Consider the following 23,312-nt stretch of genomic DNA (forward strand, 5'->3'; position numbering starts at 1 on the left):
GAGTGGGGAGGCAGAACTGCAGGCTACAAGTCTCTGAGAGGTGTGGGGGTGGGATCAGGAGTATGTGCAGGAGTTAATGGGGGAAGGGGGGAAGGGGGGAAGTCAGAGGGAAGGAGTGGGGACCGCTCCCTTAGAGAGGAAGCCTATCAGTGTGGTTAATACGTAGGTTCTGGAGCTAGACTCCAGGGGTTCGGAATGCTAGTTCTGTTACTCATTAGCCACGAAACTTTGGGTAAGTTATTTGACCCCTCAGCAGAGGTACAGATTCTGGAATCAGAAGTGTGATAACTAAAGTATGGGAATAAATGAGCTTCACGGTGATGCATGTTAAGGGAGGAAAATGAAGTTCCCAGAGCAGACTAGAGGGGAATGTAGAGTTTCAGGTAGCACAGGGAGACGTCAGGAAATGGGTGAAGAGGACAAGAAGATTCACAAGAGAATGGAAAAGAGAAACACAGAAGGCTGAGACTGGAGTGGTATTTTAGGAGTTGAGCTTTTAGGATTCAGGCAGTTCCTTGTGAGTTCTGATATGTCCTCCAACTCAGATTCTGAAGCTAGCTCAAACAAACTGCTGACCGCTCCAGGCACACTTATCTAGCACAGGCTTTTGAACAAGTCACTCCGAAGACCTGCACTAACATTACAGTTATAACATTCTAAATGGAACCTACCTGTTCTCCCCTGCTCTTTCCCAGCTGCGTCCTTCAACATGGCCCCGGTGGCTCTAATTACGCATTTAGCACCAAGCATGCATTGCCCTTTACGGTAGCTGTCTTTACAGTAGGAAAGGTAGGACTCTGAAATAGTTGCTCCCTAGCTCTCCTTCCACCACAGAAACCAGCGAATGGCAACCCTTCCCAAGCGTAGAACAAAAAATTAAAACTTGAAATAGAATCTTCTCAAATAAACATTCTGGAAAATGGGGAGCCTTTGATGACAAGGCAATAAACAAATAGAACAAATAACTAGTTGGGGAAAAAAATCAAATCTGCCCACGCTTGGTTTGCTAGCATTTTTGTGTATTTGAACATGGGTGCTTCGAGAGCAAAGGATTGGCTGTATGTTATTTACATCGAGATCCAAATCCAATGGGTTTTACCTCCACTTGAATCAAATTTATGCTGCCCTCTAGGGATTTTCTTCCTCTTTCTTTCCATCCAAAGCTTTGTGATTCAAAAAGAATGAGTGGAGAAGGGCTTTTGAAGGAGGGACTGATAGGATATTTTTAACCTTTGTGCTTCAGCCAGGCCCTGTACCCACCCCTGGGACCAAAGGAAGAAAGGTATATTCACGCTTTCAGCCCTCCTTCTTTAAGCCCTGAGACAAAAGATGTGCCATCACCACCACCCTGCCTCTTACTGAAGCTCTTTGGTCATCAAGTCCTGGAATGAAAAAGCCAGAAAGGGCAAACACATCCTCTAGCCCCCACTGAATAAGTTAGTGTCTGCCGCTGATTACCTTTTTTGGAGATACCTAGAAATAAATACAGTCAATTCAGACAGCAGGGCAAAATTAATATTTCTCTTTATTGGATAGTCTCAAATTAGGCTTGAGGAAGAAGAAATACAACTCAACGGCTGGAATGTAAACAGCTGAGCTTACTTTATTCAACACAATGTATCCAAGGTACCCACGTATCAGACCCCCAGCGAAGTAACAGGTACGGTACAGTGAACAAGACGGGTTGACTCAGCCCTGGAGGAGCTTACATTCTAATGCAGAAAGCAGACAACCGCAAGTTGGAGAGATGCTAAACATGAACAAAGGAGGACACACGGTTTTTTAAAAACCGGGGTTTGGGGAAGCAAGCATCTCATCTACTCCATAGAAGGACTCCTTACGGAGGTAAAAGTAAGCGAATCTGAGGATGCTAGACATTAACTAAGTCAGTGGTTCTCACTGTGGTACTTTGGAAGTGGATGGGTTGTTGGCTTCATAATCGGTGAGAACTATTACTGGCATTGAGTGGAGGCAGCCAGGGAGAACGGATGTCCTGCAGTGGATGGGTGAGTCCCACACAACGACGAATTATTCTGTACGCTATTCGCTTCTTTAATGTCCTGCTGGACATTTATGTAGGACCTACAGCTCGCCGGAGAGAATATTGTTCATTTTTCCCTCTTAGACAATCTGTTATCCTTATACCAGTTAAGGTAATTGCACTCTTTCCCTTACCACATACAGAGAAGGTATGTGGTCTGGTATGACTCACGCTAACATTGATTTTCATCCTCGAGTCACCCATACCTCTCATTTTCCTGTACTTCTTTATCAGAAGTAGCCTCGGAACGACTCTGAAATTCAAACCTGTTCACTGTAAGTAGGAGTAAGTATCTACTTCATGATGTCGGATAGATAGCATAGTCATGCCTGAGCATTTACATACTGAAAATCCTTTTAGTTTCATTACAGATTTCTTTCTTTCTGTTTTTCCATTTTAACAGAGTTGGGGTGTTAAATGGGTTTTTAAAGAAATTCTTGTATGTAAGTAGATTGTATCACCTAGGAGTGCTCTCAGGCCAACAAATGGGATGTGACAAAAATGTGACTGCTATGGAAAGGGTGAGTAGCTCTGATAGCGTTCATGGTCGCCCTATAACTGGGGGGAGGAGAGGGTGCTATTGGCACTTAGTATATGAGAGCCAAGTATGCCGAACATCTTGCAACATACTGGACAGTTCCTCACAATAAGAAACTATTCTGCACCCTACACGAATTTTGAATGTCTCACTAGACATTCCTGTATGACCTACAGCTCGTCTGCAAAAAATAGAATATTTCCTCATTTTCTCCATGTTGACGGTCTGTAGATTTTCTTGCATAGTATCTTTATTTCAATTAAGGCTATTTCGATATTTCTCTTATAAGTACTATCATATTCAAAAAAGTTATGCATCACTAGTTTTTATTCTAAGGTCCACTCCTATCCCTGCTTTTTCATTTTCCCATACTTTGTATAAAGTCCATTTTTATCTTCTACCTTCTTGTAAATTTGCCCATTATAAGTAGGTGTAAACATCTGATTACTTAATTAAGTCTTCTAATATAGCCGTGCCCAAGTAATGTAACTTTTATTTTCCTTTTATGCTAATGTTAATTTTAATTAATTTTAAATTTATTTCTGAAATCATGTGTAGGTAGAGTATATTACTACTGGATTGCACTTTGAGGATAATAAAGCAGATGTTACAATGTATTTGTCAAAAAAAAAAAAAGGCAGGCATGCTCATTGAGAACCACTGAGCTAGGGGAAAAGGTGTACCAAAGAACTAAAAGTAAGCCAGAGTGGCTTCAGTAGAAGAAAATAAATGATAGAGGGCAGGGGAGGGAGAAATCATGTGGGGCCATAATAATGATTTTGACCTTTATTCTAAAGGCATGATCAGATTTGTGTTTTTAAAGATGATTACGTAAAAAAAAAAGTTAAAATATGACCATTCTTACTGCTAAGTAAAGAACAACTCAGAAGGGGCCAAAGAAATATTTAAGAAGGAAAACTGGACTTGGGAACAGCTTGGGAGAAGGACAGGAAGAAGTCAAGGATGACTTCTGGATAGAGAATACTAGGGGAGAAGGTGATTCGTTTGAAGGAGGCAGATTGAGAATTCCACTGGGGACATGTTACTTTAGAGGTGTCTGTGAAATATCCAAGTAGAGATGCCTAATGGGCAATCAGATTTGGACAAATTGCATCTCTAAAAATGTGAGAACCAAGATCAGGAAATGAAAGCTCCAAAACATGCTACCATAAAAAAAAAAAAAAGCGAGTAAGAGTAACTATTTGTGACAAGCCCACCAGAAAATAACCCTGCCCTAAAAAAATCTCTATACATTTGTTACTGGTGGAGTCCTTTAAACCAAGGGGTTGTGGAGATGTTTGTACTGATCTACAATCTAATATAAAATCAACTCTAATGCTAATTAACTTTGATAACATGTCTGCTGGCAGGAGTCACAACAGGAAACTGGTGAACGTAGGTACAGAATGCTGAAAAGAAAAACTGGAAGGAAATATCTGATTCATGATAAGGGAAGAAATCTTGGTCCAGGAACCTCATCTGCTTTAAAAACTGATTGTACTTCAATTCCGTACAATCGGTTATATTTAGGGAAAAAAAGAAGCCCCTTGCAGGTGTAAGACCTGTTTGAAGCATTGCTCTCTTTGTTCTGGTTCCGCGCTCACCAGGAAACAAATCTCGCCTCCTTAAGGGGCCTATCCTTTAGTAGGGATGGCCTTGCTCCTAATTCCTCGATCCTCATCTGTTAGAGCGAACAACTACACTAGCACTCAGGTTTATCAGTCATGCTTCTATGAGTCTGGTTACTACAACTCAGACCCCCCACAATACAGACACTTCCTGAAAGTCCAACCTGAAAACCTTCTCTATAATCATATATTAGAATATAAATGTCTACTCTGCCATAATGATATAAAGAGCCAGTTTGTGGCTCTTTTCATTGCATCCCAGAGAACGAGCCTGGATGGGGTCCCCTAAATAAACGTTAGAGATAAAGAAATGTGTGCCCCAACTCAGTTTTACCACGAAGGTACGGTACAGTTACATCTGTAATGGTATTTAAATTACCTTTTCTCTCCTCCCCACCGCCCCGGCATTTTCCTAAACCTCCCCCCCTCCAACTTTCCATAATCTTCTATCCAAGGTGGTACGGTCTTATGTCCTTACTTCCATAGGCATTTTTAGATTTCTCTCAAATTGCCCAAATTAATTTTCTTTCAATTTAACCAAAATTTAACCATGTCCTACAGTAAACGAAGAGTAGCCGGGAGAGAAACTTGTTGGCAGTTACAGATGTTTTAGAAATCCGTCTTTCTCAGTTATATCTAAGCCAGTGGTTCCCAAGCTCTATGACACATTCGAATCCTTGGGATTTAAAAAAAGTACCACTGCCGAGCTCTCACACCAGAGACGGTGATTTAGTTGGCACGGGATGCCATCTGAACATTGGACTTGTTAAAAAGCTTCCCAGACGATTCAGTTGTGTAGCAAAGTTTGGGAACCACTGATCTAAGGCATTTGATAACTAGATGAGAAATGTAAAAATGTACTATGTGGGGCAATCTGGCTCAGTAAGTGAACAGAAGGGTGATGGCCTCCTTTATGACTCTGTATTCATCACTCCTAACTAATCACGCAGGGTTTGTCTAGTTCAGTATATTCAATCACATATTCTGGGTAAATCTGATTTTTCTCGAAGATGACAAAAACGGAGGGATTCAGCCTTATATCCACATAGCTGTCATACGGTGGTGGGGGAGGGCCGGTGCTTGCCATTTCTCCTTGAGTAAAATCTCCAACCAGGACTCGAGCTACAAACATGACGATGTTTTTGGTATCACCCTGGCAATTTTTATGGGAATGGATGGCATCTTTTGTGAAGTAAATTCCTAGAAATCATCAGAAAAAGAGAAAGGGTAAAGAATTATTATGAAAGAAGGCACGTAGTTTGTAAGATTATTTACATACCATCAGATGATAAGCGTCCCCTAAGCATGTGTCAGCAACACCTTACTGATACTGATAAACTTTCCTTTGTACTGAAAAAAATGTTTCTTCGAATCCAGTATATAACCCTACTGAACTAACAGAAACACTTGCTACTGTGCAGGGGCCCCCAGGGATGGTGTGAGCCACAGGGACAGTAACCAAGTGGGGATCTCACAGCAGCCCAAGTCATGCAAATCCTGCAGGGTGAGCTGAATTGTAACTTGATGAACCAACGATACTCCAGCAGAGGCCTTTTTCTAATGTGTACATTTTAAGGAACAAAGGTCATTTACTACCAATGGGAAGGTCCTAGAAAATGTGAAAGAGGGGGGTGTAGTACCAGCAAGCAACTGACCCTGGTAGACCTTTCCAAAACAGTTCATCTATCGTCCTCCTCAACCATAAAGCAACTTCTGCATCACTGAGGTCTCTTTTTTTTTTACACTTTATTTGAGAGAGAGAGAGAGAGACAGAGCGCGCATGCGTGTGTGCGGCAGGGGAGGGGCAGGGGGAGGGAGAGAATCCCAAGCAGGACTCCACTCTCAGTGCGGAGCCTGAGGCAGGGCTTCATCTCACAACCCCGAGATCATGACCTGAGCTTAAATCAAGAGACGGAGGCTCCACTGACTGAGCCATCCAGGCACCTCTGCATCACTGAGGTTTCTCTACACAGCAGATCAACAGTGATCTCCTGACAAATTAAAATTTCTTATTTTAATTTTTGTCATTGCCAGATACTTTTCTCTCTCTCTTTTTTTAAAGATTTTATTTATTTATTTGAGAGAGACAGCATGGGGTCGGGGGGTGCGTGCAGAGGGAAAGGGAGAAGCAGACTCCTGCTGAGTGGGGAGCCTGACACGAGGCTCTATCCCAGGACCCTGAGATCATGACCAGAGCTGAAGTTAGCTGCTTAACTGACTGAGCAGCCCAGTGCCCCAGTTTTCTCTGTCTTTTTAAAAGAACTGTGGGGGTGCCTGGGTGGCTCAGTCAGTTAAGCATCTGACCCTTGATTAGGCTCATGATCTCAAGATCATGGGACCAAGCCCCATGTCAGGCTCAGTGCTCAGTGGGGAGTCCGCTTGAGATTCTTTCTCCCTCTCCCTTTGACCCTCCCCCACTGCTCGCGCTAAATAAAATTTTTTTTTAAATTAAAAAAATAGGGTGCCTGGGTGGCTCAGTTGGTTAAGCGACTGCCTTCGGCTCAGGTCATGATCCTGGAGTCCCGGGATCGAGTCCCTCATTGGGCTCCCTGCTCGGCAGGGAGTCTGCTTCTCCCTCTGACCCTCCTCCCTCTCATGTTCTCTGTCTCTCATTCTCTGTCTCGCAAATAAATAAAATCTTAAAAAAAAAAAAAAATTAAAAAAATAAAAGAAATGTGTATATATATCTTTGAAAATTCTGATTTTGTATGCAAAAGTTAATTAGTAAAAGGAATTCATTTTATTTATGGTAACAAGTGCTTAATATTTTTTCATTTATCTTATTTATTTTTTATTATTATTTTTTTTATAATTTAGGTGTTTGAATTCCAGAAATACTGCTTATCCTAAATAGGTCAGATAATGGATATTCTGAGTAAATGATGTTCAACTATATTTGGAATAAGAAATGAAAGTCCACCTATGCTGACCTACCATTTCCCGACCCACTGTCCCTCCCAAACAGTCACTGACTCGATGGGGATTCTCTCACCTGTTTCTAGGCATTTACGTACATATATAACACATTTACTCTGGTACAGCTTGATGTTCTTTTATTTGTTCATTAAGAAGATTATACTGAGGGGCGCCTGGGTGGCTCAGACGGTTAAGCGTCTGCCTTTGGCTCAGGTCATGATCCCAGGGTCCTGGGATCGAGTCCCGCATTGGGCTCCCTGCTCTGCGGGGAGCCTGCTTCTCCCTCTCCATCTGCCTGCTTCTAAGGGCGCCTGGGTGGCTCAGTTGGTTAAGCGTCTGCCTTCAGCTCAGGTCACGATCCCATGGTCCTGGGTTCGAGTCCCGCATCGGGCTCCCTGCTCGGCGGGGAGCCTGCTTCTCCCTCTGCCTCTCTCTCTCTCTGACTTTCATGAATAAATAAATAAATAAAAATTAAAAAAAAAAAAAGAGGGCGCCTGGGTGGCTCAGTTGGTTAGGCGACTGCCTTCGGCTCAGGTCATGATCCTGGAGTCCCAGGATCGAGTCCCGCATCGGGCTCCCCGCTCAGCGGGGGTTCTGCTTCTCCCTCTGACCCTCTCCCCTCTCGTGCTCTCTGTCTCTCATTCTCTCTCAAATAAATAAAATCTTTAAAAAAAAAAAAAGATTATACTGAATGAACTGTTCTGCATTTCTTCACACTCTAGTCCTAGAAATTTTGCTGTCACCCCATTTAACCCCACCTCATTCTTTTTAGTGGCTGCACAGGATTCCATTGTATGGAGGTATCATAATTTAACTACTCTTGTATTGATTAAGATGTATGTGGCTTTTATTTTTTTCTATGACCAAGAACACGTCTAAATAAATACTTTTAAAACATCCTAGTAAATATACCTTTGAGAGCCTGTATAAGTATTTCTATAGAACAGATTGCAAAACTATAATGGCTGAGTCAAAGGACATGAGCATATTGCATTTTGACAGATATTACAAATTGCCCTCCAGAAGCAGTCTAAAGATTTTACCAGCAATGGAGAAAGTCCCATTTCTCCAAACCTTGCCAACATTGGATATCAACTATCCTTTTAATTTTTGTCAATACAAAGTACAAAAAAAATCTGATTTTAATATGCATTTCTTTTAATACTAGCGGCATTAAGCATCTTCTCATATGCTTATTGGCATATTTTATATGCTCTTTCTTGGAACTGCTTTTCCATATCTTTTTTTCCTGTTGTATTTTTATCTTTCTTTTTTTACTGATGTGTGACCACAACAAGCTTATATTTAAAAGACAGTATCCAGGGGCGCCTGGGTGGCTCAGTCGGTTAAGCATCTGCCTTCAGTTCAGGTCATGATCCCAGGGTCCTGGGATCGAGCCCCATATCGGGCTCCCTGCTCAGCGGGAAGTCTGCTTCTCCCTCTCCCTCTGTGTGCTCGCCCTCACTCTCTCTCTCTCTCTCAAGTAAACAAATAAGTCATTTTTAAAAAATATTTTATTTATTTATTTGAGAGAGAGAATGAGAGAGAGAGAGCACGCACAAGAGGGGGGAGCGGGAGAGGGAGAAGCAGGCTTCCCGCTGAGCAGGGAGCCCGATGCGGGACTCGATCCCAGGACTCCAGGATCATGACCTGAGCCGAAGGCAGTCGCTTAACCAACTGAGCCACCCAGGAGCCCATAAACAAATAAATCTTAAAAAAAAATTTTTTTTAAGTGTCCATATGGATCTTTTTATAATCTTATAAAGTAGGCCAGTAGATAATTGGAAAATGACCAAGGACACAAATGACAATCATCATCCCACCACAATTCTATTGGGCCACCCACTCCCACCTCCCTCATTGCCAAAGACCCTCCTCCCTAGCCAGTTCCAGCTCCTCAGTTTTACCAGTTAACCAACTACAGATGCATTCTATACTAATCTGCTATCCCCTGAGGATAGAGGCTGTGCCTTCTTTATTTTAGTTTTATTTAAAGATTTTATTTATTTATTTATTTATTAATGAGCGAGAGCATGCACAAGTTGGGAGGGGCAGACGGAGAGGGAGAGGGAGAGGGAGAAGCCGACTTCCCACTGTGCAGGGAGCCTGACTCGGGGCTCGATCCCAGAACCTCGAGATCATGACCCGAGTTGAAGTCAGACGCTTCACTGATGGAACCACCCAGGCGCCCCTGTGCCTTCTTTATTTTTATTATCTCTCTTTTGACAGTCACCCTCTACAAACTCTCTATCACACAAACTCTGTATCACACTACCCATCTCTGCGCATCCTAGAACAGTCATAAGTCATTTTTAAGTATCTGCAAAGAGCCATTCCTCATAAGTCAATTTCTGGAACTTCTAAACAATTTAAGCTATTTTGTAAGGAAATCTTTCTAAAACATATACATTTCTCTGATTTAAAAAATAGAACAAGTCATTCTGCCCTTTCTTTTCCTGATGCATCAGATGTACATATTAATTCTGGTATCTGGTGTTACAACATAGGGATGCCCTCTTGAGTTACTAAGGGGGACAGAGCCATTTACTCCTATACTAATGGTCTATACACAGCATGAAAGAAAAATGTTAAGTTGTGGGCGCCTGGGTGGCTCAGTTGGTTAAGCGACTGCCTTCGGCTCAGGTCATGATCCTGGAGTCCCGGGATCGAGTCCCGCATCGGGCTCCCTGCTCGGCAGGGAGTCTGCTTCTCCCTCTGACCCTCCCCCCTCTCATGCTCTCTCTCTCTCATTCTCTCTCTCAAATAAATAAAAAATAAATAAAATAAAATCTTTAAAAAAAATGTTAAGTTGTGTTTGTGTCTTACAGATCATTTCCTCTCTCATTCTCCACCTAAAACTGCTAATTTTCTTCTTGCTGCCCACTTCTAGCGCCTCTTTACTCCCACTCCACATTTGCTGGGCTGAGGGAAAAAAAAAAAACCACCACTGTTTTGAAATAAGACTAAATGATTCTGAGAAGCTCCCAAGAAAAAACATACACAATCTTCCATACAAGAATTTTATGACAACAACTTAGGCTACTCATAACACAGTTGTTCACTCTTTCCAATTCCAAGTTATCTTTCAGAAAGTGAATCTTTCCAAATAAGTGAACTGCAGTTATGCATGGAAAAGGTGTCAAATAAATAGTATGGAGTTACTGGTAAAAATATATTTGACTTATAGCAAATGGAATAAAATCAATAGACAAAAATTTCATCCGTATTTTTCTTGAGTGTGCATTTTTATTGCTTGATAAAAGCCATAAAACCTACTTGGAACATTCAGAGATAGTTGTGCATATTTTAATGGCACTGAGTTACTTTTATATATGTTAAATTATTTTTTTTATTTTGTAATAAAGTCTCAGTACTGATTTGATTATTCAGCTATTTTTTAAAAGATTTATTTATGGGGCGCCTGGGTTGCTCAGTCGGTTAAGCGTCTGCCTTTGACTCAGGTCCTGATCCCGGGGTCCTGAGATGGAACCCCACATCGGGCTCCTTGCTCAGTGGGGAGCCTGCTTCTCCCTCTGCCTGCCACTCCCCCTGCTTGTGTTCTCTCTCTCTAATAAATAAATAAAATCTTAAATTAAAATTTATTTATTTTAGAGAGAGAGGAAAGAGAACGAGCACAAGCTGGGGCGGGGGAGAGAGGGAGAGAGAGAGGCTTGCAAGATGTTTCAGGATCGGATACCAACCCCCAGCTCCAGCTTTATCCTTTGTCATTCCCACTAGACCTTAAATGTCCTGTGCTGTCTACAGCCTCCCTGGCCTTTGTCAGTCTCCGGTCTTCATAAACACTCCTCTCCCAACTGTTTTGTTTTGTTCTGTCTTGTTTTTTTGCCTATCTAGCTTTTGTTTGCCCTAGAGGTCATATTTAGACTTCACAATATGCTGTCTTGTTGTAATCCACTTTATTCATTTTTTTCATTTATCTAGTATAATTGACATAATGGGATAATATTGTGCTTTTCTTTTCTTTTTACAATTCTTGAAATGTAACCATCTTTTATTTTAGCCAGACATATTCTTTGCCTTAGAGAGAATAAGAATCACTGGAAGGAATCTTTAAGGAGAAAGAATCATGGTCAGCTTTTCATTACCAAAATAGGATCTAGATATGCATTGCAAAAAATAGGCTTTGTTAACTAGAAAGAACTCTGAATAAGACCAGGGAAAGGACCTTCTTCTAGGTTAGGAGTCCACAGGGGTCAAGCTGGCTCTGCCTGGGTTCTTCAGGCATCCTGGGCCCCACCATGCTGGGCCGTCAGGGATGACGGACAGGAGTCACAAGAACACGTTTCCCACTTCCTGGGCAGAATACCACCATTCCCATTCTCCGTAGATTCTTTTAGGTTTTCTACATAGACACTCATATAATCAAAAATAACACTTTTGTTTCTTTCTTTCCAACCACTGGGCGGTCCCTGGGTTGCAGAATCTTGGGAGATTTTATAGATGTCGATGCCTGCAGCACCCTGGATCCCAAATATGTTCCCCGGCCTTCTGTGCCTCCCATCGGGCCTCTTGAATCCAATTGGTAACCAGGACCGGTCCTTCTTTGCGAAGCTCCGCCCCCAAGCATGTGCTTCTTTTTCTAATTTCACCTTGCTTCCACTCTTTATCCAAATCGGAGTTTTCATCATCTCCCCTGACTGTGAAGTTGAGTGGCTTTTACCTAACTGTTGTTCTTATCCTTAGTGCAGACTGTTCAGTGGGTCGGCTCCTGCTTCCAGGCCCTTATCAACTCTCCGACTACCCTGTCTTCCCCTCTGACCCTCACTCTCCCATCAGATGCTCTCTTCCCGCCTCCAATTTATCAAAAGGTAGCCCAGAGCCTTCCTATCTTTCCAGGCACATTTTACTCTCCTGATAGTCTCCTTAACACAGTCACATGCTTTTGCATGTAGGTAACAGCCTAACGGGAGAAGTTTCATGTGTGTGAAAGGGGGGGCTTTGTTTTCCCTCAGAGAGGAGCAGTATCTCTGAGGTCTACCACTTGGCCTCTTTTAGGACAACTGCCTGAACTTTTTAAGATTATGGGCGCAACGGTTCATACCCATCTATCTAGCCAGGACTGATACCATCACGGGTGATGCAAGGGGAAAGTTGGGATGAAAAATAAATACAAACAACACAAAAATACCTCCTAACTCTGGGTAACAGGAGGCAGGCCGGGTAGAAGGATCACCACCTTCTCAAGGGAGGGTGACACGGGAAAAAGGGGCACAGTTCCTGAACAGACACCTTGCCCATCTGTGAGAACTGCAGACTCCATCTTTGTCTCTTTGTTCCACACCACTCACAGGGGGTTTTCTTGGCTATTAGGAACTCTCTTCTTTTATCAAGTTAAAGGAAAAGTGATAGTAAGTGAGTAACACTATCAAACTATCGGGATATATTTCAGAGGGTTTCAGTGCCCTTTCATGTATAGGAAAAACAGACTACACGCCCATGCATGTCACCACCAGAGCCAATTAGGGCCAAAACCTAAGAACACGTATGTATCATATCTCCATTTTCTACGATAAATATTCCTTTGAGTTCTAACATAAGAGAGACAAGGTGGTCATCCGGCTTTCTCCAAACATTTCTAGGTAAGTTTCAGTGAGGCTTTTTTTTTTAAGTTTATTTATTTACTTAAGTAATCTCTACACCCAACATGGGACTTGAGCTCACAACCCTGAGATCAAGAGTCGCATGCTCTTCCAAATGAGCCAGCCAGGCACCCCTTTACTGATGCATTTAAACTTAATACACATGAAATTCTCATCAAGTCATTCCCCAGCTTAAACTCCTTCATTAGCTTCCCCTACCCTCAGGGTCAAGTCTCAACTTCTTCCTGTGGCGCCATATCTTACACCACTTGTCGCTCACTCTCCACAGGGACTCTGATGTAGATGATCCCTCCTGTGCCTTTCCTTGGGAACACCTCTCCAGCCAGGTTAGGTGTCCATAGGACCTGTTCACTCCCTCCACAGTAGTTACACAGTTGCAATCATTTGATTAATTATGTGAAGTAATTCTGGTGGGGGCCCATGTCTACTTTGTTCACAGCTACGTCCCCCAGTATCTAGTGTGTAGAAGGCACTCAAAAATATTTTTTGGCTGACTGGTGGGTTCCTTGCTTTCCCCAGTGTGTGTGAATTTAATCTTCATTGTAGGAGTTGAGCCCACTTTGAAACTTGATATACTATTAGTTGTTCTCTTAAGATGAGTGATTCATTGTATTTGCTTGTTTTAAGACTTACATAGAAGGTACAACCCAACACCAAAAAATAATCTTATTAAAAACTGAGCAGAGGGGGGCGCCTGGGGGGCTCAGTCATTAAGCGTCTGCCTTCGGCTCAGGTCATGATCCCCGGGTCCTGGGATCGAGCCCCGCATCGGGCTCCTTCTCAGTGGGAAGCCTGCTTCTCCCTCTCCCTCCCCCCCTCCCCCCACTCCTGCTCTCTTTCTTGCTCTCTCTCTCTCAAATAAATAAAACCTTAAAAAAAAAAAAAAGAGAGAAAAAAGAACCCATCAGTGGCAATGGCAGGCCACTTATAGCAGCTTCGCAGGGTTGGACTTAAGTCAGGAAGAGCCATAGGTAGAAGTGAATAGTAATGGTAGACAATGTAGCCAACAGGTAAAAGAGGTTGCAAACATGTATGAGACCCTTCCATCCATCCACCTCCCAAAAAACCCAAGACGGGAGCAGGGCTATGTTACAGCAATCAAGTCCCAAATCAATGTACCCCTCTAATTTGGGCAGTTAAGGTTAACATGAGCTTAATTCTCCATGCAAGCAAAAGCCCGCACATGCTGGTTAGTACCAAATCATGGCTTATACTCGTAATAGAGCCTGAGTTATGACTCTACCATTCAGGTTTCTCTATTCCAGCACAAACCTTTTCCATATTTGGTTTCACCAGTTCCATGTAAGATCCAGTCAAAATTATTCTTACAGATAGACTCCACATGGATGCGGCTTGTTGCATAAAACAGAGTTTTTTCCGTTCTGTTGTTCATCTTCAATTTTTTCCTAATAGAGAAAAATGTGAGCCTTAACAACCAGAGCATTCCTCTCCCACTATGGTTAATGACATTAATCCCAATAAAGTCTAATCATCTTAAAATTGGATTCCACCCATTTTCAGAATGGAGCTTCTAACATGAATGCACCAGACACAGAAAAGTGAATTTGTGAGAACTTTTAAATGATAGACACATTAAATCAGAGAGTCGTAAAACTGGAGTTGAAAGAGAGAAGTTCGAATTTACAAAATGAAAAAAACAACCAGACACTGAAGAAACTCTTGACTATAAAATAAACCAGCGAATAGGTTGTAAAGTATATTAGCCCTTAACTAATCCTTTCAAACTTTACGTTAAAAACAAAACAAAACAAAACAAAAAACCTGAGAATGTGGCCACCAACCTTTCAAAAGTATTCAAGAGCTTTGTGTTCTTGATCTTCTTTATCTTTTCAATCTTGAAATTTTTCATGGAAGTTTTAAAATATTCACTTATCATGGTATATTCCGGACACCGATTATCGATCTCTAACAACTAAAAAATTTGAAAAATATGTATAATGTGAAGCAGGAGACGTTTAAAGCATGATTATGTCCACACGTGCGGCCCCCTATGCCACGGGGTATCCTTGCCAGGCCTGGCTTACCATAAGCTGGCTTTGGGTTTCCACATCTGGAGGTTCCTTTTAGTGATGAACTAGTTGGCACCGAGTCCCTCTGTGCAGGCTGACTTAGGGCTAGCATTATGCTTAAAGGCAAAGGGACGCCCCCGGAGGTGTCGGATTTACTCTAGTGACCTGGTGAGTTCCTTTGCCTAAAGCTAGAGCAAGGCACCCAAGCAGAGAGGCCTGCCCCCAACGCTGGAGCATGATGTGGAAGCTAAGTGACCTAGAGTCTTGCCCCATCCAAGTTAAGTGAGGGGGTGAGGCAGTGTGCGTGTGCGCGGCTGGATGATGAGGTGCCCTGTGGAGAACAGCTGCTCTCTGGGAAGCCAACACAGTTACCATTTGGATGCCACCGAATCTTGACCCAAGAGTTTTACGGAAACCATTCATCCTTTCATCCAAACAAATACACACATTTACAGCTAAGTACTTTCCCCCCCACTTTAAACAATTTACACACCAAAAAGCAAAAACCAAGTACCTCATATTCACTCGAGCCAAAGTCCCACTGAGGAAGCAATGTCGACGATAGAGGGTCTGGCGGGGTCTGCGCTGGCTGACAGCTACAGAGAAGAGAAAGACTTCACTTCGTTCCCTGTTCCATATGCCCGAGTTCTGTCCCAAAGTTCCAGCCACGAAGCCCAGGTTTCCCAGAGAATTTTTTCTTTGTATTTTATTTTGGATTATATTCCTGCATAGTCCTGGTATAGATGTACTAGTAATCATGCTTTAAAAAAAATAGTCATTATTCATAATTTGGTAAATTAATGTGATTTTCCCATTGATTTAAAATGCAAAAGCAGGGGCGCCTAGGTGGCTCAGTCGTTAAGCGTAGGCCTTCGGCTCAGGTCATGGTCCCAGGGTCCTGGGATCAAGCCCCGCATCGGGCTCCCTGCTCGGTGGGGAGCCTGCTTCTCCCTCTGCCACTCCCCACCCCCACTTGTGTTCCCTCTCTCACTGTCTCTCTGTCAAAAAAATAAATAAAATCTTTAAAAAAATAAATAAATAAAATGCAAAAGCATTCATTCCTTTTTTAGATTCCTGCTCAACCTTCAGAGGACCTAATACGTGAGCATTAAGATATCTTACGGCATCTTTGTGAAACAATGAACACTGAGGCACAGGGAGAGGTACACTGAGGCACAGGGGAAGAATTCTGCTGTCCTTCCTGTAGGAACTATATTTCAGAGTATAGTTCCCCCAGGAGGAAAAAGTCTTCTTTATAGACAATTCACAGCTATTAATTGCAGAATTGACAGAATTAGAAAACCACCATTTTTTAACCCCTAATGAAATAATGGATTGAAACAATGACCCCCAATAGCTACGATAACTATCCAGTGAAAGATCAGATGTTGGAACAGAGGGGTCAGACTCGACCGACCAGCACCCCCTGGCTCATCTTCATCACTAAGAATAGGACAACTAGACGTTATGTACCTCTTATTACGACGTGGCAGGAAGCACAAAGTACCACTTCTATAGTTTTCTTGACCAAAAATGGAACCTGAATCTAATCAAGCCTCTAAATCGAACCAGCAACTCGCAGAAATTACTTATCAGATGGGCATACAGGGCATACAATTTGATACATTTTGAATTTGGGAAATTCTGTAAGGACAAATCACCTAATTTCTTAAAAAAAAAAAAAAGTAGAGGAGGGGAAATGTAATAGATTAAGAGGCTTAAGGGACAAATCCACCAAATGCAATGTACATACCTTGTTTGGATAAAAATTTATATAAATCAACTAGAAAAATGTCATGCTTGATTTTACACCCACCTTGAAATCTGTTTTATGTAACCTTATTATCACCTGGAGGGGGGAAAAACCCATCTCCACAACCATTCATGAACAATGTAGATTTTTCTGAGTTTTCATGAGGAGACAGAGGAGTGACACTGAATCCCCCACAGCAAAATTTCCTTTAAACAATCCCCTTTTGGGCGCCTGGGTGGCTCAGTCGGTTGGGCGACTGCCTTTGGCTCAGGTCATGATGATCCCAGGGTCCTGGGATGGAGTCCCGCATCGGGCTCCCTGCTCTGCGGGGAGCCTGCTTCTCCCTCTCCCACTCCCCCTGCTTGTGTTCCCTCTCTCGCTGTGTCTCTCTCTGTCAAATAAATAAATAAAATCTTTAACCAATCCCCTTTTATCAACTGTATCATTGTCCAAATCTCCTCCCTCAGGCAGCTAACACATCCCTCTCTTCTTCCATTTCTTTCTCAGCAGCCTCCCTTCTGTAAATCCACTCAGCAAAACTGAAGACACACAGAAGAACCCACAGCAAAACAAAACCCCTTTAACCGTGCACTTGATTATTTCCGAGGCTCAGCCCATCAGGCCAGCCATTCACAGTGAAGGAGCTGAGGCCCAGGTATGGGAGGCTTGCCCGAAGTCCCCTGGGAGTCAGAGGGAGCTGGATTTCCTGCTCGTCTACCCCTACGGGCACACTGTACTGCTTCATGAGCACAGATGATGCGAAAGGAAACCACTGTGTAATGAAAGCAGGAAGATTTCAAGAACACAGATTCATGAGTAAACTGGTGAGATCAATGGGTGACCATTTCAAACATCTGCCGATAGCCAGTGTTTCCGAACACTTACCTGAGCCCACTTTTAATCTGCTCCACAGCCTTGTAAGACATAAATGTTGGCCTTCTGACAACATCCTTTTGGGTCTTGGAAGCTACATTTGTTTGAATCATGCCTTTAGAGAGAAAAAGGAAAACAAACAAGAACCAAGAATTAGTCCTAGAAAATGATGTCCTGTTATTTTTCATAGGCTAGTCACACAGCAAATATTCACGACTGAACTGTAACATGTATGAACAGAGAAAATCCTTTCAGATGGGAATGGCTCATGATTAAAAACCTGTATCCTGGGGCACCCGGGTGGCTCAGTGGTTAAGCGTCTGCCTTCGGCTCGGGTCGTGATCCCAGAGTCCTGGGATCGAGCCCCACACCAGGCTCCCTGCTAGGCAGGAAGCCTGCTTCTCCCTCTCCCCCTGCTTGTGTTCCCTCTCTCACTGTGTCTCTGTCAAATAAATAAATAAAATCTTTAAAAAACAAAACAAAACAAAAAACCTGTATCCTTCACTGCCCTTATGATAAGACCCAGAAAACAAAGAGGCAATGAGATGAGCAGTCAGCAATTAGTCGAATCTGTAAATCAAAGTCAGATAGTAAAGGGAAGGACTAGGGCAGCCAGATAACAAGACATCATCCAGGTAAGCTGTCCTAAACCAGGCAACCATGAGTATAGGTTAGAATGTGGTAGCTATATCTTGAAGGATTTTTCTGTATCAAGTGTGAAATGTCATTTTCAATTCATGCATCTTGTAGACCCAGGTCCAAGTTGCAGTCAGAGGGAGCTCTTTAAAAAGAAAATCATCTGGGGCGCCTGGGTAGCTCAGGCAGTTGAGCATCTGACTCTTGGTTTGGGCTCAGATTGTGATCCCAGGGCGGTGGGATTGGGCTCTGCATCGGGCTCTGCACTCAGCGGGGAATCTGCCTGGGATTCTCTCTCCCTCCTCCCCTGCCTGTCCCCTCACGCACGCACTGGTGCTCCCTCTCGTTCTCTCAAATAAATAAATAAAAGCTTAAAAAAAAAAAAAAAGTAAATCCTCTTACCTTGCTAGTGAAAGTATCAGTTTCTTATAAAGTTAAACATATAGTACCTACGTGATCTAGCAATCCCACTCCTTTATATTTACCCGAGAGAAAAGAAAACTTACATCCACACAAAGACTTTCACTTACATGATCCTAGTAGCATTATTCTAATAACCGAAAGTGAAAACAACCAAAATACTCACTAAGTGTGAATGGATAAAAACAAACCATGGTATAGCCTTACAATGAAGTATTACTCAGCATTGAAAAGGGAAGAACTCCTGCACATGCAACAACATAGATGGGTCTAAAAAACATTGAGTGAAAGAAGTCAGCCACATGCAGAGTACATACCACAAGGGGCTCTTTATATGATGTTCTAGAATAGATACGACTAATCTATAGCGACAGAGCAAATGGGGGTGGGCAGAGACCAACTGCAAAGCGGCATGAGGAAACTTTTTGGACTGCTGGGAATGTTCTAGATCTTGATCAGGATAGCAGTTGCATGCATATGTCAGCGCTCATCCAACTGCACACTCAAAATGGATGCATTTTGGGGCACCTGGGTGGCTCAGTCGGTTAAGCCGTCTGCCTTCGGCTCAGGTCATGATCCCGGGGTCCTGGGATTGAGCCCCACGTTGGGCTTCTGCTCAGCGGAGAGTCTGCTTCATTAGTCTGCTCCCTCTGCCCCTCCCCCTGGCTGTGCTCTCTCTCTCTCTCTCTCTCTCTCTCTCTCAAATAAAATCTTAAAAAAAAAAAAAGGATGCATTTTATTGAAGCCATTATGCTTCAGTATAGTTGTTGCAAAGTGAAACAATCATAAACAATAAAAAGATAACATGAGATGGTGTGGGGATCCTGGGTGGCTCAGCCGGTTAAGCGTCAGACTCTTTTTTTTTTTTTAAAGATTTTATTTATTTATTCATGAGAGAGAGAGAGAGAGAGGCAGAGGGAGAAGCAGACTTCCCACGGAGCGGGGAGCCCGATGCGGGACTCAATCCCAGGACTCTGGGACCATGACCTGAGCCGAAGGCAGACGCTTAACCATCTGAGCCACCCAGGCGCCCAAGCGTCAGACTCTTGATTTCGGCTCAGGTCATGATCTCAGGGTTATGAGATCAAGCCCCAGTCTGGCTCCAGTCTCAGTGGGGAGTCTGCTCTACTCCCTCTCCCTCTGTTTGACCCTCTCTGCCCTTCCCCCACTCATGCGTGTGCACACACCCCCAAAATAAATAAATATATCTTTTTTTTTTAAAGATTTTATTTATTTATTTGAGAGAGAGAGAGTGAGAGAGAGCACATGAGAGGGGGGAGGGTCAGAGGGAGAAGCAGACTCCCTGCCGAGCAGGAAGCCCGACGTGGGACTCGATCCAGGGACTCCAGGATCATGACCTGAGCCGAAGGCAGTCGCCTAACCAACTGAGCCACCCAGGCGCCCATAAATAAATATATCTTAAAAAAAAAAATGAGGGGTGCCTGGGTGGCTCAGTTGTTAAGCATCTGCCTTCGGCTCAGGTCATGATCCCAGGGTCCTGGGATCGAGTCCCGCATCGGGCTCCCTGCTCCGCGGGAAGCCTGCTTCTCCCTCTGCCTCTCTCTCTCTCTCTGTCTCTCATGAATAAATAAATAAATAAAATCTTAAAAAAAAAAAATGAGATGGTGCCACAACTCTGCTCCAAACCTTCTTGCGGCTCTCATCTCTTACAGACCTTCTCACTGTTCTTTGAAACCTCCAGCTTGTCTGCAGTTCACACTCTTGTCACCAGCCCCTCCCTCTCTTGGGGGCCCCTCCTTCCCATGTGCACGGCTGCTCCCTTCCTTCCAAAGGTTCCTCCCAGGACAAAACTAGATGCTCCCCTAGGGACTCCTCCAACTCTCTGGCTTCTTCATCACACTGCTCCATTTTCCCCAGAGCTGTTACCACTTTCGCCTGTTGCCCACACCTAGAACAGTGCCTGGCAACACAGCCTGCACTCTAGTACTAGTTTAACGAACGTCAGAATACAAGAAATAGGAAAAAATCACCTAGAACACCACAAACTGCTCTGAACTAGTTTCTATGAACCTAGTGAACAAAATTGCTGGTCAAATTTCTCCAGATTCAGGAACAAGATACATTATCGGTTCTCCTCTCTCCAACACCTTTTTAAATTGCCAAAACAAGAGAATAATACCCAAAGGAAAAAAATCTTCGATTTAAGACATTCTTCATTTCGCCACCTGACAGAAGAGATTTCTGTTTTCTACCTATTCTCTTCTGGTCTTGGTCCACATGCATACATCGTTGCATTTACCAAGCATATTAAATTTTTTAAAAAAACTTTTCATTTGGGGGGAAAAAAAAAATCTTTTCATTTGAAATACAACACCTAAAGAGAAAGGCACAAAAGCATCTATTTGAGAGTTTGCCTTTTTCATTTAACAATATTAAATTTTGCTCTTACTGTGCAGTTTTCATAACTATAATTTTTTAAAGATTTTATTTATTTATAAATAAATAAAGAGAGATAATGAGAGCAGGAACACAAGCAGGGGGAGTGGGAGAGGGAGAAGCAGGCTTCCCGCTGAGCAGGGAGCCCGATGTGGGACTCCATCCCAGGACCCTGGGATCATGACCTGAGCCGAAGGCAGACGCTTAACGACTGAGCCACCCAGGCGCCCCAAAGCTGTATTATTTAATACACAGTAATTGGTACAGGGCCCAAACCTCAGGTACCACCTGGAAGGTCAAGGACCTGAGAAAGTCTTTACCTCTTTCAAAGCATCCGCAGGGCTGGTCCCAAAAGAGCAACCATCTGACCATATGCAGGGAGGTGTCCCAGGGGTGCAGCTGATGGGACAGTACATTCAAAGGGAAGGCAGTTCCTGCCCTGATTTCTTACTAAGCACAACAGATTGCTAGAAGCTAAGCTGAAGGCCTTTCCATGGTGGCTCAGATAAACATGGTGGAAGGCAAAGTCTTTAGAAAAGGTGATGGATAAAACCAACCACCTAGATGATGAAGCCCAAAAGGAACAGCAAGGTTCTACAAGTCCGAAGGCACCAGTGGGCCCAAAGTCTCTAATGTTGTCAGAGCCGAGGTTCTTGGGCCCAGGCCTTCTGACAGCCGCAGGCTCCCACCCCAGCGTACCGTGGGCCTTGCTGAAAAGCACCCAGATCCTCGGTACAGCATGCACATGCACCTGCGCTCTGCTCCCACCCCCACGTGGACACCGCATGCCAGATCCGAACAATGGGCACCACTGCCAAACGCAAAGTCTTACCCACAAAACTCAGCTCATAGCTCCGTGAACCCGCCTGAAACGGCACGATGCCCACTGGGTGGCGTAGAAAGATGGACTCCAGGTAGGAAGAGTTGATGCTTAAAGCCTGCTGATCACCAGTCTAATTAAAAAACAAAAACAAAAACAAAAAACTGAAACAAAAGGTAAAGACACTCAGGGTAGGCTTTTAAGAAACCTCTACCATGGGGAAATCAGGGGGGGAGATGAACCATGAGAGACGATGGACTCTGAGAAACAAACTGAGGGTTCTAGAGGGGAGGGGGGTGGGAGGATGGGTTAGCCTGGTGGTGGGTATTAAAGAGGGCACGTTCTGCATGGAGCACTGGGTGTTATACACAAAGAATGAATCATGGAACACTTCATCTAAAACTAATGATGTAATGTATGGGGATTAACATAAGAATTAAAAAAAAAAAGCACTATGAAAAAAAAAAAAGAAAAAAGAAACCTCTACCATTATATCTTATAAAACTGTATTTTAGCCATGGGATTTCAAAGGAACGAATCTTGCCTCCCAAACCAGACCGTAAAGGCCGCCGGGTTGGGGCCGCGTCACACCATCTTGTGGCGTCCCCATCACGGGGTTAGAGGAGAACAGTCTACCTTGCAGAAATGGACCATACGCTTGTGGGTGCCCGAAAAATGGAGCTCTTTGCAATGTCCTTTTTACACCTTCTGTAAAATAAGACCCAAGCGTACAGAGCCACTTATACCCATGGTACAGAAATCACGTCTGCCCTCCCTAACAGAATCCAACACTCGGGCATGAAGTAGAACAGCATAGCTGTTTTTAGCCCATCACGTGTGAGAAAGCAGTTTCGAGCTGTTGTAAAAGGCAGGGAAGCTCCAATGGGCGTACTGTGGTCCAAATGTAAATGACCTCCCCCTTCTCCGCTGCCCTGAACCACGTATGCAAATGAAATGGGACCCTGGGGTCCCATGTCCCAATGGGACAACACTGAAAAAGCGCTTGGATTTGCCACTCCCTGGGGCTGTAATGAAAGAGGCAAGGAATACCGCCCCCAACATGTAAAGATGGAATCTCTGGCCTCAAGGCCTGCATGAAGGGCCTGAACCTCAGAACGGGTGGGTAAAGAGAAGTGTGTTGATTCTTTTTTTTTTTTTTAATTTTATTTATTTATTTGAGAGAGAGAATGAGATAGAGAGAGCATGAGAGGGGGGAGGGTCAGAGGGAGAAGCAGACTCCCTGCTGAGCAGGGAGCCCGATGTGGGACTCGATCCCAGGACTCCAGGATCATGACCTGAGCCGAAGGCAGTCGCTTAACCAACTGAGCCACCCAGGCGCCCCAAGTGTGTTGATTCTAGCAAGGAGACAAGCTGGCCACCATTCCACTGTCTACACCCTATGCAGGGGTGGCAGACCAGGGCAGACCCGATGTAAGCCCTAACAGCAGGAGTTCCCAATATTTAATGGTGAAGAGACACTTGTTCCTTATGATCTAAATGGAAGAGCTAATGACAGCAAATTCCCAGCCAGTGGCAGGGAAGGGCTCCCCGTCCCTTTAAAGACACTGCTGGCTCTGCAGCTTTCAGCTGTGCCCACCCCCCCCCCCCCCCCCCCCCCCCCCCCCCCCCCCCCCCCCCC

At 43.7% G+C, this 23,312-nt stretch overlaps 1 protein-coding gene across 3 annotated transcripts in view; it reads right to left on the minus strand.

Annotated features, from left to right (window-relative positions):
* Nucleotides 1-1,507: 1,507 nt before the first annotated feature.
* ZC3HAV1 (zinc finger CCCH-type containing, antiviral 1) overlaps nucleotides 1,508-23,312 on the minus strand; it is a 60,068-nt gene continuing 38,263 nt past the window's right edge. For 2 of the 3 annotated variants that reach the window (XM_035021197.1, XM_035021196.1), the window contains 6 exons: nucleotides 21,686-21,806; nucleotides 17,413-17,515; nucleotides 15,289-15,370; nucleotides 14,547-14,677; nucleotides 14,017-14,150; nucleotides 1,508-5,407 (listed from right to left, as the gene is read on the minus strand). In XM_035021197.1, the coding sequence (XP_034877088.1) occupies nucleotides 5,142-5,407; nucleotides 14,017-14,150; nucleotides 14,547-14,677; nucleotides 15,289-15,370; nucleotides 17,413-17,515; nucleotides 21,686-21,806 (837 nt within the window). In that variant the 3' untranslated portion in view covers nucleotides 1,508-5,141. The remainder of the gene's footprint in view (nucleotides 5,408-14,016; nucleotides 14,151-14,546; nucleotides 14,678-15,288; nucleotides 15,371-17,412; nucleotides 17,516-21,685; nucleotides 21,807-23,312) is intronic. The other variant, XM_035021198.1, reaches the window with a different exon arrangement.

Source organism: Mirounga leonina, unplaced genomic scaffold, assembly GCF_011800145.1.
Source record: "Mirounga leonina isolate KUSES-001 unplaced genomic scaffold, KU_Mleo_1.0 Mir_174, whole genome shotgun sequence".
Classification (NCBI taxonomy): Eukaryota; Metazoa; Chordata; class Mammalia; order Carnivora; family Phocidae; genus Mirounga; species Mirounga leonina.